General features: G+C 42.8%; 1 protein-coding gene across 1 annotated transcript in view; it reads left to right on the top strand.

The window, feature by feature from the left end:
- The first annotated feature begins 41 nt into the window (after window positions 1-41).
- The window catches only part of TGS1 (trimethylguanosine synthase 1), a 47,510-nt gene continuing 27,621 nt past the window's right edge, over window positions 42-19,930 (top strand). Inside the window, exons 1-7 of the mRNA XM_045006352.1 lie at window positions 42-260; window positions 7,992-8,056; window positions 9,619-9,797; window positions 12,130-12,991; window positions 15,174-15,294; window positions 16,056-16,142; window positions 17,006-17,180. Of these exons, the coding sequence (XP_044862287.1) occupies window positions 160-260; window positions 7,992-8,056; window positions 9,619-9,797; window positions 12,130-12,991; window positions 15,174-15,294; window positions 16,056-16,142; window positions 17,006-17,180 (1,590 nt within the window). The 5' untranslated portion in view covers window positions 42-159. The remainder of the gene's footprint in view (window positions 261-7,991; window positions 8,057-9,618; window positions 9,798-12,129; window positions 12,992-15,173; window positions 15,295-16,055; window positions 16,143-17,005; window positions 17,181-19,930) is intronic.

Genomic DNA, 19,930 nt, shown 5'->3' with positions numbered 1-19,930 from the left:
CACCCCGACCCCGCTGAGGCCGCTTCCGGCGGAAGGAACGCGGGGCCGTTGCGTGCGCAGCGCCCCCGCTTCAAGCTCGGGCTGACCCACGGCGGCCGCCAGACTTGTACAACGGCGCGTGCCGGCTGCGCCCCGCCTTTCCCGCGGGCCGCGTGCGGGATGCCGTACGAGCCGCGGAGCCGCCTGGTGGCGGAGCTGCTGCTGCAGGCGGACGAGGGAGCGGGCAGCATCCTGTGCCTCTGTTCCCGGGCCTTTGTGGAGTGAGTACGGGCCCCTCCCCCGGGGGCGGCACCTCAGCTCCCTGGGCGGGCCTGGGGGCGCTAGTGCAGGGGCTGCCTCTTTCCATGGCGTGGGTCCCTCCCTGTGCACGGGGAGGGTCGGGGCTTCACCTCTCTAGTGGGTGTCACCAGAAATGTCAGGTCAGCAGGGGAGATACCTGTGTGCTCCACAGCAGGGCTGGGCGTTGGACCCGCCCCGAAATAATTGGTCTGGGGACTGGCCAAACATTGGTCCAATATTTTCAGAGTGTCAAAAATGATAAAATGTTTAAAATTGCTATCATATTAGAATGGTAACAAAAAGAACAAGATCATGTCTACACAATTAAGTTGGCCTATGTTACATTGACATACAGCCACCGCAGTAATTGAATTGTTTTTGCATGTCCACACTATGCTCCTTGTGTTGGCCGTGCATGTCCTCACTAGGAGCGCTTACCAATTTAACTGTCTATATAGGGCATTGCGGGATGGCTTCTGAAAGGCAGCAACTGTCAATGTGAGCAAAGCAGTATCTGCACTGACACTGCATCAACCAAACTACATCGACTTCAGCGCTATGCTTCAGTTAATAAGTCGGTGTAGTGGGCAAGTTATATCAGTGGGATCTACATTTTAGTGTATACACTTAGAGTTAGGTCAATGTCAACTGCCTTATGTTGATATAACTCTGTAATGTAGACCAGGGGCAAGTCTTTTTGGTCTCCAGTAGGCTCAGCCGTATTACAAACAGCAAGTTATTTAACTATGTTATTTTAACGCAGAAAAATCTCCAAAAGGAAAATAATGTCTTTACAAATGAAAGAATAATTATTAGTGGCTTTTTAGCCATGTTAGGTGGCATACAAATGAGAACATTATTCAAGACTGAGTAGTTTCAAAGAAAAATAAAATTTAAGCAGCAATAAAACAAACACATAGCAACTATAAAAGAAAAAAGTCATTTTTAAATGCACGCCTGCTAGGTAAGCAGCTGGTCAACTCTTCAAGCATCTTTCTTTTTTTATCTTCATTTTCTTTGTCAGCTTCAACGGCTTTGTCTATATCTTTGTCCTCATCATCGCATTCGTCAGTATCTCCTTCCTCTTTATCTGACATATTGAGTCAACTTTTCATCTACATTTTGTTCTCCAGTCTTAAATTATGATATGTTGTCACCAGCTTCCCAGAAAGAGGAGGTCTTCAGTTTCTGGTTTTTGAATGGATGGTTCCTCAAATGGACCAGTTTTGTTTTGCACATGCAATAATACGTATGTTAAGAAAATCTGCCACTGTAACTATAGTGCAAGGAGGACACAACCCTCACCACAGTGAAGGAGAAATCTGTTTTCATTCTACTGCTGAGACTGCACTCCATGTTATTTTATGACTGGTCTACCTTTTGCTTTATACTTTCTTACCTTGTTAGTGGTGTTTGTTCATTTGACTATCCTTTAAAATTTGCAATAGCCAGTATGAGGTCGCCGGTTGAAACAAATTAATCATCAGTAAGTTCTTGGCCCTAGAAGCATAGGTTAAAAAGCTAGGCAGCATTATCGGTGGGAATGATCACTTGATTTTTCTGTGATTATTTTTTTCTTCAGCTTTTATAAGTGGACTGTGTTTTCCCAAATATGTTCTTAACTTTCAGGAACTCATTCTTGGCATCAGACAGTGTAGAACAGGGGTTCTCAAACTGGGGGTCGGGACCCCGCAGGGGGTCGTGAGGTTATTATATGGGGGGGTCGCACTCAGAGGCTTGCTGTGTGAAAGGGGTCACCAGTACAAACGTCTGAGGACCCCTGATGTAGAACTATTTTCCGTATTCGGAATGGACTGAAGTAGGGTTCACGCAGTAAAATTAATTTTGAATTTCACATCCAGAATTCATTGTCATCAGGAATGTCAGTGCAGATAACTCGGGGACAACATCGCTTACGCCGATTGAAGAGCTTTCTTGTGTATTTGAAAATCTTTGAGACATTTAATAGAAGATGCCCATAGGGTACCACAGGACTTACTTGGAATGGATGAGACTGAGTACTGTACTAAATTATGCTGAAAAACGTGTTTGTTTTTTAAAAGCTTGTCAATGCTTTTTAGTTCTGACAGATGTGATAAGAAAGTTGTCAGCTCTTCAACCTCACCAATGAAAAGGTACATCGTATAGGCAGCTGTGACGGAGCGATTCTGGCGGGACCCAACTGAGAGTGCCAAATCAGGACCAATTGCTTGAACAGGACAGTCACAGCCCTAGGCTGGGGTTTTTCCACCTCTAAGGCAAACCAAACCAGCCAGACAAAAAGGACTTTGGTCTCACCTCACAGGCTAACCACAAGTCACACAAGCAATTTCCTTAGACACTCCAGTTTCCCAGTATCACCACCAGTGCACTCGTCCTGGGGATGAATGGTTATGAAAACCAACACCCCAATAAAAGGAAAAGGTTCTCTCGATCCCAAAGGACCAAGCCCCAGACCCAGGTCAATATACACATCAGATCTTACCCACAAATCACGCTGTTGCCAATCCTTTAGAATCTAAAATCTAAAGGTTTTTTTACAAAGGGAAAAAGGTAGAGATGAGAGGTAGAATTGGTTAAATGGAATCAATCACATACAGTAATGGCAAAGTTCTTAGTTCAGGCTTGCAGCAGTGATGGAGTAAACTGCAGGTTCAAATTAAGTCTCTGGAATACATTCCCCACTGGGATGGGTCATTCAGTCCCTTGTGTAGAGCTTCTGTTTGTAGCAAAGTTCCTCCAGAGGTCAGAAGCAGGATTGAAGACAAGATGGAGATGATGCATCAGCCTTATATAGACTTTTCCAGGTGTAAGAATCTCTTTGTCCTCACTGTGGAAAATTACAGCAAAATGGAGTCTGCAGTCACATGGACAAGTCTCTGCATACTTTGCTGAGTCACAAGGCGTGTCTGCCTTCTCTCCATGGGTCAATTGTGTAGCTGATGGTCCTTAATGGGCCATCAAGCCAGCTAGGCAGGGCTAACACCAGCTTGTCTGGGATATTTCCCAAAAGCAGAGCATAATACAAAATACAGACAGTACAGAGCCAATACTTATAATTTCAACTACAAAATGATACACAGACATACAGACAGCATAATCATAACCAGCAACCCATAACCTGGTCTTAGACACCTTATATGACCCCCTTTACTTAAGATTTGGTGCCACTACAGGACCTTGGTTGCAACCCATGTTCTATATGGTCCCAATTTATATCAATAACGTCACAGCAGCACATCAGTAACACAGAATGTCTGTATTCTCATTTATCAACTAAAAGTCCAAGCAGCTTTCATGTTACTCCGTTGTAGGTCACAACCAAAATAACCTTCCATGGATCCAATTCATTGATTATATTTTTTAACTGGTTAGCAATATATTGGGCTGCGTGGGGTGATTCTCAGTTGTTCACTGGAATGAGTAAACACTTGTTGTGGAGTTGTTATCATGAAGGTGATGATGTCCTCATTGCAAATATTGCTCCAGATACTAGAGACATGTGAGGAGCTTTTGCGATAAAACCAACTCTCTTCTTCATAATTCTCTTTGACATTCAGAAGACTGCCTGCACTCTGCTTCCTAATAGGTACTTTGTAAATTGGACACAATTTATGAAAACATTCTAGCATATTTTTATATTTATGCCATTTCATATAGACATCTAGCAAACACAGTGAAATTTATTTTTCTGGTCATGGGGTATTCTACCCAAAAATCTCTTGATACCAGTTTGATGAACATTGGATGACTTTCCAGGAGTAGAAGTTTTTGATGCTGAAGCAGATGGGGTAGCAAAATTCGTATTAGAAGATGAAGAAATTAAATTAGCTTCACTTTCATTGTCACTTATATCACTGTCCTCATCAAAAGACTCCAGACTTCATGATGGTGCTGCCAAAGACAAAGTAGAAGGAGAATGCACAAAAGAAAACCAAATTTTGATGCACTCCAGTTTTCCCCTTTTTGTTGTTTGACTGCAGTAATCTATCTTTGACAGCAGCTGGACATATACCACAAGAATTCAACAAATGTTTCTCCATTCTACCTACATGTGTCACATACTCAGAAAACCAGAGGTTGCACTTAACTTTGGCAGTTGTTGCATGTTCATGTCTATTTAAAAAAAAAAATGTCCATGCAAATTATTTTGGCTTCCCCTGACTCTGCATAATAGATTATCAAGTATCTCTTAGAACTGAATGTCTACGCTTAGATTGAAATCTATTTCTAACTCCTGCTGTTCCAGAAGATTCCAGCCAATCAAAATGTTTTTGGCCATGCTGCCCTCTCCCTCCTAGGACCCTTACAGATTCTCAGATCCTGTGGAGAGGGTGGGGAGCAGATGGCCTCTCCTCCCCGTAGCAAACATAAGGGATTCATAAGCAGCAGTTGGAGGAGGAATAGAGCAGGATTTTTGGGAAGGGAGGGGCCTCTACAGAGATATGATGTCAACTCTCCTCATTAGCATAAAACGTTTTATATTCTCAGCAAGATTTGTGTGGGAGGGCTTATGAAAGGGATTTTTATTGAGGGGAGAAATGGTTTATTTACATGGGCATTTAATGTGGGATGTTTTGTTTGGTGTGAGTGGGGAAAGTGTTTGAGGGGGCTTAATAGCTGTGATACTTTAGTTAAGGGAAAGGCTTAGTGGCTGCGCATCTTTTCTCTGTGTTGGGAGAGGAGGTTTAATGTCTATGAATGTGCTTCTTCCTCCCCCACTCCCTTCTAAGTTAAGTTTTGTATATTTGTCTAGTTTGTTTAAGTCAAACTCTTTGGGGCAGAGCCAGAGTCGCTTAACTTGTTTAATGTGCTGTCTGGACTGCCACAAACATTGATGGTGTCGTATACAAGGTATCCATGTGTACATTGTTTGTTCAAGAAAATTCCAGCCAACCAAGGTGCTCAGCTTTCACCCAGTTTACCTTTTCCCCCATCAAGTGGCTGTAAGCTGGCATGGCTATCCCTCTGCATCTACGTGGCGGGGGGGGGGGGCACGCCTCCTTGCAGTTTGGGTCCATTAGAGCCTTCTCCGAGCAAAGGAAAAAAGGGGGGAATTAGCAGTTCTCAAGGGGCCCATCCTTCAAACGGAGCGAGGCCATAAACAGTCTGGGCTCTATCCTGTAACCAGGCAGAGTGGTAACAGTCTCTTCGCCCAGCCATTAAGCAGGGTGGGGCAGCAACCACCCAAGGCTCTGACCGGCAATCAGGCAGCTCTGTAGTACCAGCCCAGTGTAGGGGTGAGCGCCACACTCAGTCCCTGGGGGCTCAGGTACGGGGTGAGCTGAGGAGCACAGGCCTCCTGGCCTAAGGAGGGGGAGCACTGCCACACCAGTGGCGGGGCGGACATGGGCTTGCCCAACTCTACCGCGTCCCAATCCAGGGCCCTAACAGTGGCGGAGCAGTCTGCCACTGGGTCAGCGGGGATCTGCCCACAACATGCTGACCTGATTTGAGGCTCACTCTCCACCAGACTTTTGCCCGGTTCTCCTGCATTGCTTCCTTCTCTCTGCCTCGGGCATACCTGTGTTCAAGGGTTGTCCTCAGTCTCCCTGAGATACACTGCCAGAGGTAGTGGTAGCAGTTCCTCCACTTTGAGAACATTGTGGGTCCCTGGGGCAGCAGCGGTTCTCCTTGGTGCTTCATTCCAGCAGCGGGGAAGAAACATCTGTCTCCTCCAGCAGCTCCCTCTTAACAGCTGCTGGGCTGGCCTTTTATATTTCCCCTTCCTGTCCTGTCCCCCCCTGCTTCTGGCGTGCAGGATGTGGCCCTCCTGGCACCGCCCACCAGGTGGCTTGTAGTGCTCCCTCCGTGTCCACTTCTGAGAGGGGCCACACCTCCTCACTACAGTGGCCTTAACGTACTAAAGCGAGTGATCAAGACTTAGGGCTGCCAAGCGATTTAAAAAAATGCACTGTTAAATAAATGGTATTCTATTATTGTTTAAATATTTCTGGATGTTTTCTACATTTTCAAATATACTGATTTCAGTTACAATACAGAATACAAAGTGTACAGTACTCACTTAATATTTATTTTTTATTACAAATATTTGCACTGTAAAAAACGAGAGAGTATTTTTCAGTTCACCTAATATGAATACTGTAGTGCAATCTCTTTATCATGAAAGTTGAACATACAAATATAGAATTATGTAAAAAAAACCAACTTGCATTCAAAAATAAAGCAATCTAAAATTTTAGAACCTGCATGTCCACTCAGTCCTACTTCTTGTTCAGCCAATTGCTCGGACACACAAGCTTGTTTACATTTGCAGGAGGTAGTGCTACCCGCTTCTTGTTTACAATGTCACCTGAAAGTGAGAACAGGTGTTCTCATGCCACTGTTGTAGTCGGCATCGCAAAGTATTTACGTGCCAGATGCGCTAAAGATTCACATGTCCCTTCATGCTTCAACCACCATTCCAGAAGACATGCGTCCATGCTGATGACGGGTTCTGCTTGATAACAGTCCAAAGCAGTGCAGACGGATGCATGTTCATTTTCATTATCTGATGCCACCAGCAGATGGTTGATTTTCTTTTTTGATGGTTTGGCTTTTCTAGTTTCCGCATTGGAGTGTTGCTCTTTTAAGACATCTGAAAGCAAGCTCCACATCTTATCCCTCTCAGATTTTGGAAGGCACTTCAGATTCTTAAACCTTGGGTCAAATGCTGTAGCTATCTTTAGAAAGCTCACGTTGGTACCTTCTTTGCATTTTGTGAAATCTGCCGTGAAAGTGTTCTGAAAATGAACAACATGTGCTGGGTCATCATCCGAGACTGCTGTAACAGGAAGTATATGGCAGAATGCGGGTGAAACAGAGCAGGGAACATACAATTCTCCCTCAAGGCATTCAGTCACAAATGTAATTAACGCTTATTTTTTTAATGAGCATCGTCAGCAAGGAAGCATGTCCTCTGGAATGGTGGCTGAAGCATGAAGGGGCATATGAATGTTTAGCATATCTGGCACGTAAATAGCTTGCAATGCTGGCTACAAAAGCGCCATGCAAATGCCTGTCCTCGCTTTTGGGTGACATTGTGAATAAGAAGAGGGAAGCATTATCTCCTGTAAATGTAAACAAATTTGTTTGTCTTAGCGATTGGCTGAACAAGAAATAGGATTGAGTGGACTTGTAGGTTCTGAAGTTTTACATTATTTTGTTTTTGAATGCAGTTATGTAACCAAAAAAAACCTACATTTGTAAGTTGCACTTTCAGGACAAAGAGATTGTACTACAGTCCTTGTATGAAGTGAACTGAAAAATACTATTTATTTTATCATTTTTACAGTGCAAATATTTGTAAGCAAAAAATATTTGCATTGTAAAAAATGATGCTAGCAACGAGCTTGGCATTGTGCTAGGAGCAGCATTGGGGGTGACAAGGCATATTCCACTCAGCACCCTCTCAGAAGAAATCTGAGCACTTGGGCCCTGATACTGCCATGAATGACCATTGATCTTGCAAGGGGCACCCCGTGAACAGTTCATTGCAGAATTGGGGCATTAGATTTTCCTTCTATCTAGCAGGTGGAGGAGGCCCTTATTTCTCAGCCAGTCTTTACAGCTTTTTCTTGTTCTTGCTGATTTATTCTGTGATTCGTCAGTGGTGTTGCCTTTTCATGGTTGTTGTGTTGTTTTTCTGTTTCTTTTTATGCCCTTGATGATGATGTGTTTTAATTTTTGGGTTTTTTTCATTTGTTTTATAGGGATCGAAAATTGTACAAATTAGGACTAAAGGGGTTTTATGGTAAAGAAGACTATGACAGTACAGGTAAAGTATGCTTGATAATTAAAGACACCAGGGTTGATTTTAGTTCAAGTGGCTAAAATAATGACTAATTATGTAGTAAATATGTGCTTTGTGGTAATATGTGTAATTATGTAGATTACATTAGTTATTCAGGGTGTGGTAGTGCTGTATAGTTGCTAACCCATAATCATACACTCATTTTTCATCCATTTCTCAATGCGTTTGTTAAGAGGACCTGACCTGCATAAGGATAACATAATTATAAGTGTACATTGTGTTTTGGCAACTGTAACTTCCTCTGCTCTGATTGGCTACCATCCTTAGCACTCCCCATCAAGATGCCTACATGAACATGGTTCCCTTGACATCTGATTTCCTCCTTACTATCCTGTCACTCCTACCCGGCCCAGATAGAAAATATTTTGTAAAGCAAAAGCTCTGCTTAGAGAGGAGCCTAAACTTTCCACACATGTTGAGAATGAAAGAACTTGGAGTTGTCAGAATGGTGGGGGTCAGAAACGGAGGCAATCATACTTGTTTTAGGTACATGGATGAATTCGGGGGCCAGTCACCAACCAAAGCATAGAGGTGAAAGGAAAGAGAGCACATTTTAGTACATGAACATGTTATCTGCATAATAAATATATTCTGAGCTAAGAAACTATGATTTTTTTAAATGCTTAAGAATCAATTTTCTCTACAGAATTACAAATTTCTGCATTTAGCCAGCCTCATTAATATGCAGTGTCTACTTTGGCAGTGATTTTTGTAGCACTAAACAAATTTGTAATTATGTCAATTTTTTTTTAATGTAAAGACTGAGAGAAAAGCAAATTGATAGCTGTCTGTATCCTTTTTGAGATGATTTAGTGACATTCTTGGCACGCCGTGTTTTGTAAAATTGTATGATCTTTGTTACCCCATTTATGGTACACTCGTAAAGTTGATGACCATTTCCATGGTTTAATGATATGCCAAAAGAAGTCCTGTGAAGCATTTACTTTCTGTACTCTCTCCCTTGCTTTTAGATTTTTGGCCAGATACTATCAGGCAGTATGTGTTTTATAAATATTTAAACAGCTGGGACTTGATTTTCAAACTGGGTCTCCATTTTGTAGGCACAAAATTGTGCCTGTAGTGAATTGCACCCACAATTCTATGTCCCCACTCCATTCATGCTTTTTCTTGGGAATTTATTTTGAGTGCAGTTCATTGCAGGGGCAAAAATCATGCGGGCAAAAACCGAGGCCCTTATTCTGTTACAATTAATTGAAATAATGACATCATTCAAAAGTTCAGAATTCATGTATGTGTTTCTTGGCTGCTGTGTTTAAAAAAAAATCAACAAAATTAGTCACTTCAGATGAGTTGGAGATAAGTGATTTTGCTGCAGTGATCAACTAAATCAAGAGATGGAGAAAGCTGTGCCTACTAAGCAGCTTTCAAATGTTGTTATGGAATGTAACTGGGGAAAGAAACTTGTGGTGCAAATCTCCTGATTCTCCATCAGAAAGATACAGAGCAGAGCTGGGTAGGATTGAAACCAATTTATGAAATTGTAAATTAATATAACTTGTTTATAGGAGAAGAGCAAACAGAGGAAGAGAAGGAGGGGAATCATCATCCCAGTGTGGCAAAAAACTCAAACAACAATCATTCTTTGGGCCTGGAAGAGGAGGAACTGGACTCGGAGGCTGAACTCATGAGGAGTATGGGGTTACCACTTCAGTTTGGAGGACTATCAGCTCACAAGGAATTTGTGGTAAACCCCAGTTTACTGTGCTTTTTATGCGTCTTTGTATTTCCAGACTCTGGGCTATGAAAGTAAATTGAATGCTGTGTGATGTGGGTCTCTCTGCACATGCGTGAAGGAGCTGGTCCACAGAGCAAGTTGTAGGACTAGGAACTGATTAATTTCTTGAATGAACCATGGTTGGGTCATTACACTAATTGAATCTATTTCCCTATGTTAAGTTCTCCTCACACCTTCTATGGGTCATCTCAATTATCACTTCAAAGGTTTTTTTCTCCTGCTGTTGATAGCTCATCTCAATTGATTGGACTCTTCCAGTTGGTATGCATACTTCCACCGTTTCATGTTCTCTGTATGTATTAATATCTCCTGTCTGTGTGTTCCATTCTGTGTATCTGAAGAAGTGAGCTGTAGCCCACGAAAGCTTATGCTGAAATAAATTTGTTAGTCTCTAAGGTGCCACAAGTACTCCTGTTCTTTTTGAATGAACCAGTTAGTGAATAAATTGATCAAAACACAATATTAAAAACAGTGGTATACAAACTATGAATGGGAAATGAATACACAGTACTTTTAATTTATAGAACATTGGTAAGAGTGGTGGTGCTTTACAAAGTGTATGTTAAAATAAATTATGGTATGAGGGCTGTGAAGGAAGTAACATCAGTGAAAGACTGGTATTCGTTCTCTGTAACTAACTTCTCGATGGTCCAGCTTTTGCCTCTGAAGTGGCCACACACAATCTGAAGAGCAGGTTTGAGTTTAAGTAACTCTCATATTTGACTTTTTTCAGATTCATAATAGAAAAGTTTTGTTCTAAAATATAGGTACTTCCAAAGATATTTGTACAGATAACAACCCCATTAGGTAACTCTGGATGTCTTTTATCCAGCAGGCATTAAGGAAAAATGAGTAAGGTTTTCTTTGCGAAACTTGGATCACAGCATTTCAGTTCTAGCTGAACTTTGACAGCAACTGAAAATGGGTTTCCAATTTAACAACTTGAACACTGCTTGTTCTTTTGAAAGTCTCAGCCATTGATGCAAATGAACTTTGAAGCTTCTTTCCTCAGCACTACAAAGCTGAGTGAAGCTGACTGTGATTCAGAAATAAGTTTGGGGACGTACTTCTGTGCAGACTAAGGGTTTTTTTTGTAGCTGTTGGCCCTAGTAAGTTGTAGTCAGTGAAAAAGGATTATTCTCTTTCCATCTTACTGCCAAATTAATAGTTTCATGGATTTAGCCAAAGATCCACTGTCCGGCACTAGTGAAACAATTTCTTGATCTCTGTCGATGGCTTTTAAAAATGACTACAAGTCAAATTCGCTGCTTATCTAAACAAGCATTCCTGCACCAAAGTGAATGGAGTTTCATTTGTTTATACCAATGATGAGTTTAACACCAAGTTGACCATCTTATTACTTTTTTCCTCCTATTAGTTGTTTCCCTGTCTCTTCTCCTTCACCATTAGATAGCTTTGTCAGGTTTGCCTTGTATCTTGGGCAGCAAATGGAAGGGTTATTTGCTGTGGCAGAAGTTCATGTCTTCCCCTGCTCCTCTCCAAAAGCTTCCTTAGTATCTTCTACCAGTGATCTCATGAGTAAGGCTATGATTTTGTCATGGATATTTTTAATAAAAGTAATGGACAGGTCACGGGCAATAAACATGGAAGCTGTGACCTGTCCCTGATTTTCACTAAAAATATCCATGACAGAATGGGGAGGGAGGAGGGTCCAGCACCCTGCCCCACTGCATGCAGGGGTGGGGAGCAGTAGCTCCCCTGTCCAGTGACTGGGAGCTGGGGGTAAGGGTGAAGGGAATCCTCTGTTACCCTACAGGGCTGGGAGCTCAGGGATCCCCTCACTGCCTATGGTGACTGGGAGCTCTGGGGGTCCCCCACCACCTGCTGGGGCTGGGGAGTTCTGGGGGGTCCCCTCTGGTGGCTGGGGCACTCCAGGGCATACCCTACTGCCTGCCGGGGCTGCGGTGCTCCGGGGGATCCCCCTGCCTTGCAGGGCTGGGAGCTACAGGGGGATCCCCTGTCTCCCTGCAGGGGTGGGAGTTGCGGGGGAGGCCGCCACCCATGGCAGCTGGTAGCTGCAGAGAGTCCCCCATTGCCACAGTAGCTGGGCTGTTGCAGGGGCTCAGTTTCACAGAGGTTGTGGAAAGTCACGGAATCTGTGGAAAAAATACTTGCATTAGCCTTCTGAGTAATGAATGGAGGGCAGAAGCAGGAATGTCCCTGAAGACAGAACAAGGAGGAAAGAATAAATTCTCTCTTGTGAGTTACTTGGTTCTGGGCATTTTTTTAAAAACACATTTTATTTCTCTTTGATTTTTAGGCATCAGAAAATTCCAGAAAGAGAAATAAGATAGTGAAGAAGAAAAAGAAGAAAAAGTTGCAGCAAAAGCGCTTGAATGAGATCATGCGGGAAACCTGGGAAGAAGATTGTGAAGACCATAACCAGTCTTTTTCAGATGATCCAGCTTTACATACAGAACAAACTGAGGAGAAAAAACCATGCCAGCTTCTGAATGAGGACAACTGTGAAAAGAGAGATTGCCCTATTAATGATGCTTTACCCAGTGAGCTGAAAGAGAAATGGGAAAAATATTGGAGTGAGTATGGAGAAGGTCTTCTGTGGCAAACTTGGCTGGAGAAGAACATGGAAGTAGAATTGTCTGAGAATGCACCTAACTCTGAGCCTTGGAACTCTCCTGACACCAAGGAAAAGTGGAAGCAGCATTATAGCGAACTATACTGGTATTACTGGGAACAATTTCAGTACTGGGCAAGTCAAGGATGGACTGTTGACAGCCTAGATGATGGCACAGAAATCAATGCATTTAAACTCGAAACAGGTCCGCCAGGAGAAGTAGACTGTGTTAGTACAGATGCTGTATCTCATCAAGTGCTGGACTCACAACTTTCTTCTTATCCTCCCTCCAGCATCAGTTGTAAAGAAAACCCTAGTTCACGTGATGAGTACCATAATGAAATCCTCTCTGGGATTAGTAACATAAATCTGGATTTGGAGGCAGTGGAGGAGAGCAAATTAGCCCTAACAATTTATGATGGCCGTCAAAACCTGAGTTCAACTAGTAGTATAAGGCAGTGTCCTTGTGTTTCGAGCCAGAAGGAATCATGCAATGGAGGAACCAGGAAAAGTGCATCTTCTGAAGATAAAAGCGTAAACCAGTCAGGTCTGTGTAGGATTAGCTAATATTGATTCTGGTAATATTCCTCCAGATGGATCTATATAACACAGGGGTCGGCAACCTTTCAGAAGTGGTGTGCCGAGTTTTCATTTATTCACTCTAATTTATGGTTTTGTGTGCCAGTAAAACAATTTAATCCTTTTAGAAGGTCTCTTTCTATAAGTCTGTAATATATAACTAAACTATTGTTATATGTAAGTAAATAAGTTTCAAAATGTTTCAGAAGCTTCATTTAAAATTAAATTAAAATGCAGAGCCCCCCGGACCTGTGGCCAGGACCCGGGCATGTGAGTGCCACTGAAAATCAGCTTGTGTGCCGCCTTCGGCATGCGTGCCATAGATTGCCTACCCCTGATATAACACAAGAACCGACCTTAGCCCTGTCTCTGTTACTCAGTTTAACCCTGGGAATTGAGTATTTTGTAGAATGATTAACAACTTAATTCTGTTTTCTTCTGTCTGATTGACTTAAGCCTCATCTCTCTCCTCTTAGACCTTATTATTGAACGCGTTCTTTGGATAAAAGTGTTTTAATGGAATATCTCTTTTTTAATAAATCTCTGGCTGTATTAGAGAAGTGGTGGGATAACAGTATTAGTGCTTCCTCATTTTAAGTCTTTCTGGTATGCAGCTACTGTACTATCCATATACAGGAAAAGCTGTGTTATCTGGCACTTTACAAACCAGAAAGCTCTATAAACTGGTCTTTCGGGAGGGAGTGTGGGGCATGGGCTCTGAGAGGGAGTTTGGGTGCAGGGGGTGTTTCGGGGTACTGGATCTGGGAACTCCCACCCTCTTAATTAACTGGATTTTTTGACTTAATGGCACCTCCCATTTCCCCAACATGCCATTTAACAAAGCATTTACTGTAAAAAGACAGACCAACTGGCTTCCTCCTAGTATATATCTCACTCAGTAGGTTGGAGTAAATAGAACAGAAATAGATGTGTTAATAAATCTGGCCTATGAAAGATCAATTTTGAAGGAAAGTCCTTATGAACATACAATCCTTTCTTCACTCCACCTTCTCATGTCTGGCCCCCAAATGCTGTACCTGATAATCTGTTTTTTGTTTGATTCAGTGTATGTAATATCACAAGGCATCCATTTTTTTACTGCTCTATAAACTATTAGCTATGAGCAAATCAAGTTGGTGGTACTATATAAGCCAGGTGGGCAAAGTACGGCCCGTGGGCCACATCTGGCCCGTCAAACCATTTATCCTGGTCCTTAGCTCCTGCTAGGGAGCGGTGTTGGGGGTTTGCCCTGCTCCGGCGTTCCAGCTGGGGAGCGGGGTTGGGTGCTTACCCTGCTCCGCGTGGCTCCTAGGAAGCAGCTGGCATGACCTCCCCCCCCCCCCCGGCTCCTATGTAGTACACGGATCCCGGCCAATGGGAGATGCAGGGGTGGTGCCTGCAGACAGGGCAGCTCACAGAGCCGACTGGCTGCGCCTCGGAGCTGGAGGCGGGGACATGCTTCCAGGAGCTGCTTGCCTTCTGCCTCCCTGCACTCCCCAGGGACAGCACGTATAACCCTTTTGTACTGCTCTGTGGTTTCTTCTGGTTAGGAGGAGGGGTGGAACATGCAAGACTAGCAGTGGCTGAGGTGTTAGGAGGTTGATGCAGAAACCTGTAGTAGCCACTGCTGAGGAGTGTAAATAGCGAACAGATTTTCCCCCTTCTCCTGGCAGCTTCACAGAAACACCAGAGACAGGAGCTTGGAGCTGAATCTCAGCAGCCTCCCTCCTTTCCTTCTGAATGCCCTCTATTCTCCTTACATTGCTAATCCTGGGACTGCCAGTGAGTTTTGTTTGAGTGCTGCTGTGAGTTCGTTAGCCAATGTCACTGAACTATCCTGGCAGACTTGCTTTCAACCATTAAGATGAGAGAAGGGATGAAAATCCTAACTTACTATCTTGCGGTTATTTTTTTAAAAAGGGCAGGGAAGCCGTGTGGGGATTGTCCTGTATAGACTTTTCATATATGGAAACCTTTGAGTCTCTAAAACTGATGTTGCTAAATATTTAAAGATCCTTTAAAACAGCAGAGGAAACATAACATATAAGTCTACTTTAAAAAAAAAAAAAAAAAGCTCCAAAATATTTAGTTTTTTGTACACCGGAGAAGAGATGATTGGACAAACAAAAACAGTTTTTATGCCTCTTTAGATTCACAGGAGCCATCTAGACCAAATTCAAATGACAAAAGAGGATCACACAACAATGATAAGAAAGAAGACGAAGAAGAGGAGGAGCCACCTGAATATAGACATGCCAAAGTCAAGAGGAGGCAAGTAATTCGTTTTTTCTATTTCTAAAATCTGTTTCTGTGTATTCCCATATATTAGAAGGGCTTCTAACACAATGGAGCTCTGATCCTGATCGGATCTGTTGGCTATTCCTGCAATGCAAGTAATAATAATCGGCTTTCCTGCCTCCTTACCTTCCCATCTGACAGCATGGAGCTTCTATGTTGGTTGGAGGTCTCTCTCTCTTTATTGCAAGGAAAGAATTTAGAGCCCTGACTTTCAAACTCTGTGGGAGGTATATATACACTTGTCACTAGATTGTTAAATTGGATGGGATGCACCTTCCATTGAGAATGGACTTTTTTATGTAATTGGCATAAAAACTTGCTTTTTTATTTTTGGGGATGGTGAGAGAAGGAATGGGAACAGTATTAAGTAGTTACTAGTTTAGGTGGTGATGCTAATGTGTTAATGTCATTTTAGTAGCATAAGAACAAGAAATGCTTATGCCTTGAGGTAGAAAAAGCCTATTATCTCCATTCATATGGACAGATTGCCCTTGTCTAGCTTGTGACTTGGAGGATATAAATGGAAGGTCACTGTCTGTGATACTTACTGATGTGTATATTAAAACTTCATTAATATTTGGGTTTCTTCATGATGTAGCTTTTGAAACCCAGAAGATAAGAGTACAGGCTGTGGAGTCTGCCAGTGTTAATGGGAATTTTCCTCTCTTAGTAGGAACTGTAATAAAAATGGTAACTTTTTACAGAAAGTAACCGATGTCTGGGTTTCTTTATAGCCATGAACTAGATGCAGATGAAAATCCTGTTGCAGATCCCGAGGAAACCTGTTCTCTTCTGGGACTCAAGCATGGTACAGGACAAAAGTAATGACTTATAAGCAAATTCAGTGTCCCTGTCTCCCTCCCTCTCCCCCCAAAATTAGCTCCTTTTATGCACTAGCTGCCCCATATTTTTCAAGTGTTATTTTCAAGTGTACCAGCAATCTCTGTTCCTTTTGACTATTAAGTTATTTGAAGGTTGTTTTGAAAATTAGTGTTTGTGCTTAATAATACTGTAGGTTTGACTCTAGGTGTTATAGGAGTGGAAAGGAGGGATGCAAAGTGTTAAAGATGAATTAGAGAATAATAAAAGTGCTTTGAAGTGAAGGTAACAAATAACAAAGGTTTAAATTAGATGGCATCCTAAAGTATAAATCATTTTTTGTTAAAATGCTTGTGGTTTTATAGATATCTTGGTTTTGTGAAATTATAAATTAGTCTCTTAAATTCTGTGCTCCTGAGGGCTCTGATTGTTAATCAGCTTTTAAAAGTTTGGTGTCTAGTTAGGAGCCAGATAGGAACTTATTGCGGCTTCGTTATATTAGGACAAAGCCACCGTCCTGTTAATGCAACTGTTTTATTTCATCATGAAAACAGTTTCCATTGGCTCATGGCATGGTCTACAAACTTGCGGGGGAGGATGTTTTAGTTTGGCTCCATCCAGTATGGTGTCCATTTTACTTGGCTCTGGGGCTGCTGTAAGATAAGGTGTCACTAACATACATTGTGTAATATGCAAATATTTTAATTTTATGGGGAGATATGGATAGTTAAATTTGTATTTAGGCTGAAAAGTGTAATTTTAAGATAATGTTTGGTCAACCCTGACAGTCTCTCTCTAACATTTCGTAACAGCTGAATCCCACATATTTAAACTTCTGTTCTTAATCAATTCTTTTTGATTGCAGATATGGGGGAATTTCAAACTTTAGCTGCAGAAAGGTCCAGTATCTGGAGAAAAATGCAAAGCTCAAATCCCAGTTCTTGGACATGCGCAAACCAGTCAAGAGAAAAAACAAACACATCTTCTTCACAGAAGAGTCAGAAATGTTATCTTGCCAGAAAAGTAAAACTTTGAGTAAGGTATAAATATTTCTTATACGTTTATTTATTAGCACTGGTATAGCAGAGCACCCTAACCGCAGTACCATAGATGTATCCATGTTTGTTCTGATAACTATTATTGAACTGTGAAAACGGGAAGGTTTAGGCCAGTAAAGATCAAATGAATGCACATTATTAAGCATCAACCTGGGTCTCTTTATTGCTTACACATCTTTCTTTAGTAAAAAGCACTCTAGTCAGGAAGCATCTCAAAACAGTGAAAAACTCTTCATGAGTTGTTTTGAAGAATGTCACTTTTTAAGAATGTCATCTTAACAGCCATCTTATATAAACAGCTTTCCTTACCTCTAGATTCCTCATTTGTTCAGTAATGTGTATCTATGTTTCTATATATAGACCAGTGGTGGGCAACCTGCAGCCTGCAGGCCGGATGCAGCCCATCAGGGTAATCTGATTGCGGGCTGCGAGATATTTTGGTGATGTTGACCACCTGCAGGCACCACCACCCCCACCTCCCAGTGGCCGCGGTTCTCTGTTCCTGGCACAATGGGAGCTGTGGGACGTGAAGCCTGCAGGCGAAGGGGCCACAGGGACGTGCTGGCTGCCACTTCTCACAGCTCCCATTGTCTGGGAACAGAGAGCTGTGGGGGGGCGGAGCCTGTGGGTGGTCAGCATCAGCAAAATGTCTCACGGCCTGCAATCAGATTATCCTGATAGGCTGCATGCATTATCCACCACTGCTATTGACTATTGAATTACCTGCATTTTTTAAATGCATGTGTTTGCATTTTGAAATACATGCATTAATAGGGAGGAAAAAATATTTGTATGCTATAGTGAATTCTATACACCTCTATAACTTTTTTATTGCACATAAAAATACCCCCCCAAAACTGTATCCATTCTTCTGTCCATCACCATAACATTTGCTATATTGTTGCTGTGATCACCCAAATCATTGGTTTAGGTTTCAGCCTTACTCAACAGAAGCTGCTAGATTGTCCACTATTGTAGATTGTAGCCATTGATTTTTAGTCATCACTTTTTCTCCCTTGTTATATTATTTTGATAACTTCAGTAGTCTTGTTGGGTTTGTTTACCTGTACTTATTGTAATGTAATCTCAACCTTAACTCTACTGAGTTTTTTCCTAGGAATTAGTAACATATTTAGAGAAACTTGTTATACAAGTGATTTTTCTAGTTAACAGCCTCCTTTTTAAGATTTATCATCTCACATTCTTCTAGGGCTCACAGGTTTTCCAACTCTCCTAATGCAAAATTTATTTTCTACACTGGTGGTTAGTGGTGCGTTGAACCTTAAACTTGTCACTAAACTCACTGATCTAAGACTGAGTATTACCCACCCTGCCTGCACCTGAAGCCAGTGTAATTCTGGGGAAAATTCCACTTTGGGGGGATTAAGAAAGAAATATGTAGCTATTTGAAAATAATGGTATACAGTAACTCTTCACTTAACTTCTTCCTGCTTAACGTTGTTTCAAAGTTATGTCGCTGCTCCATTAGGGAACATACTCGTTTAAAGTTAAGTTCCTCTTCTCCCCCTCTCTCCCTCCCAGTGCTTCCCCTGCCTCCAAACAGCTGTTTGGCGGCGCTTAGGACTTTCTGGGAGGGAGGGCGGGAGCGAGCAGGGAAGCTACCCGTCCCCCCTCCTCCCCTCCCCTCACCCCCGGGCAGGCAGGGCCACCCAGAACACAGGGGCTTTAGGGTCCTGGGCTAAGGGGGCCTGGGGCTCTGGCCTGCAGCTCTTAAGCCCCTTTTGGAATGCAGCCCTGTGAGCACGGGCCAGAGGACTCAGGAGGAGCAGGGGCAGCCACGCAGCCAGGGAGAAGCAGCACTTCGGCACTTTCACTTTCAAAGCTGGCCGGAGAGAAGCCCCTGCGTTCCGGGTGGCCCTGCCTGTGGGGGGGGGGGTGCAGCTCCCAGAATCATGGCTCCCAGAATCGCGGCCATGAGGGCGGTGCTGCGCTGCGCAGAGCCACCTGCACACCCCCTGCACCAAACAGGAGCTGCCCCAGGTAAGTGCTTTGCACCTCCTGCCTGCCCCAGCCCTGAGCCTCCTCCCACACCCTAACTCCCTCTCAGACCCTGCACCCTCAGCCCTGAGTCCCAGGGGTAAGCCAGGGGCACCTCCCCACCACAGTTCAGTGCAGTACAGTACAGTATATAACGCCTTTTGTCTGCCCCCAAAAAATTTCCTTGGAACCTAACCCCCTGCATTTACATTAAATCTTTAGGGAAAATTGGATTCGTTTAACATCATTTCACTTAAAGTTGCATTTTTCAGGAACATAACTACAACGCTAAGTGAGGAGTTACTGTACTTCCTACGGTTTACATGAGGGGGGCTGTCTCCTGCTGATGTAAGCCCAGTCTTGCAAAGATAATAGCGGTAATGTTAAGGTTAACCATATCATAGAATCATAGAATCATAGAATTCAAGATCAGAAGGGACCAATATGATCATCTAGTCTGACCTCCTGCAAGATGCAGGCCACATAAGCTGATCCCCCCCACTCCTTTAGCAAGCGACCCCTGCCCCATATGTGGAGATCTTTGAAGGATCAGGGCTCCAATTGTTAACATTAGATAAGGCATTCTGGTAGTTTTTTTCCAGGGCATTTCACATTGAGGATTTCTCTCTCTCTGTCTTCTAAAGAGAGAATAAACTTATTTTGATGGAATTTCCTACTACACGCAGCCTTCCTTAGGTACAATTCAGCGGATGAGGTTGCTAATGTGGAGCTCA

This window comes from Mauremys mutica, chromosome 2, assembly GCF_020497125.1.
Source record: "Mauremys mutica isolate MM-2020 ecotype Southern chromosome 2, ASM2049712v1, whole genome shotgun sequence".
Taxonomy (NCBI): domain Eukaryota; kingdom Metazoa; phylum Chordata; order Testudines; family Geoemydidae; genus Mauremys; species Mauremys mutica.
Note: the sequence above shows the minus strand (reverse complement) of the source record. Positions and strands in the feature narration are given on the sequence as shown.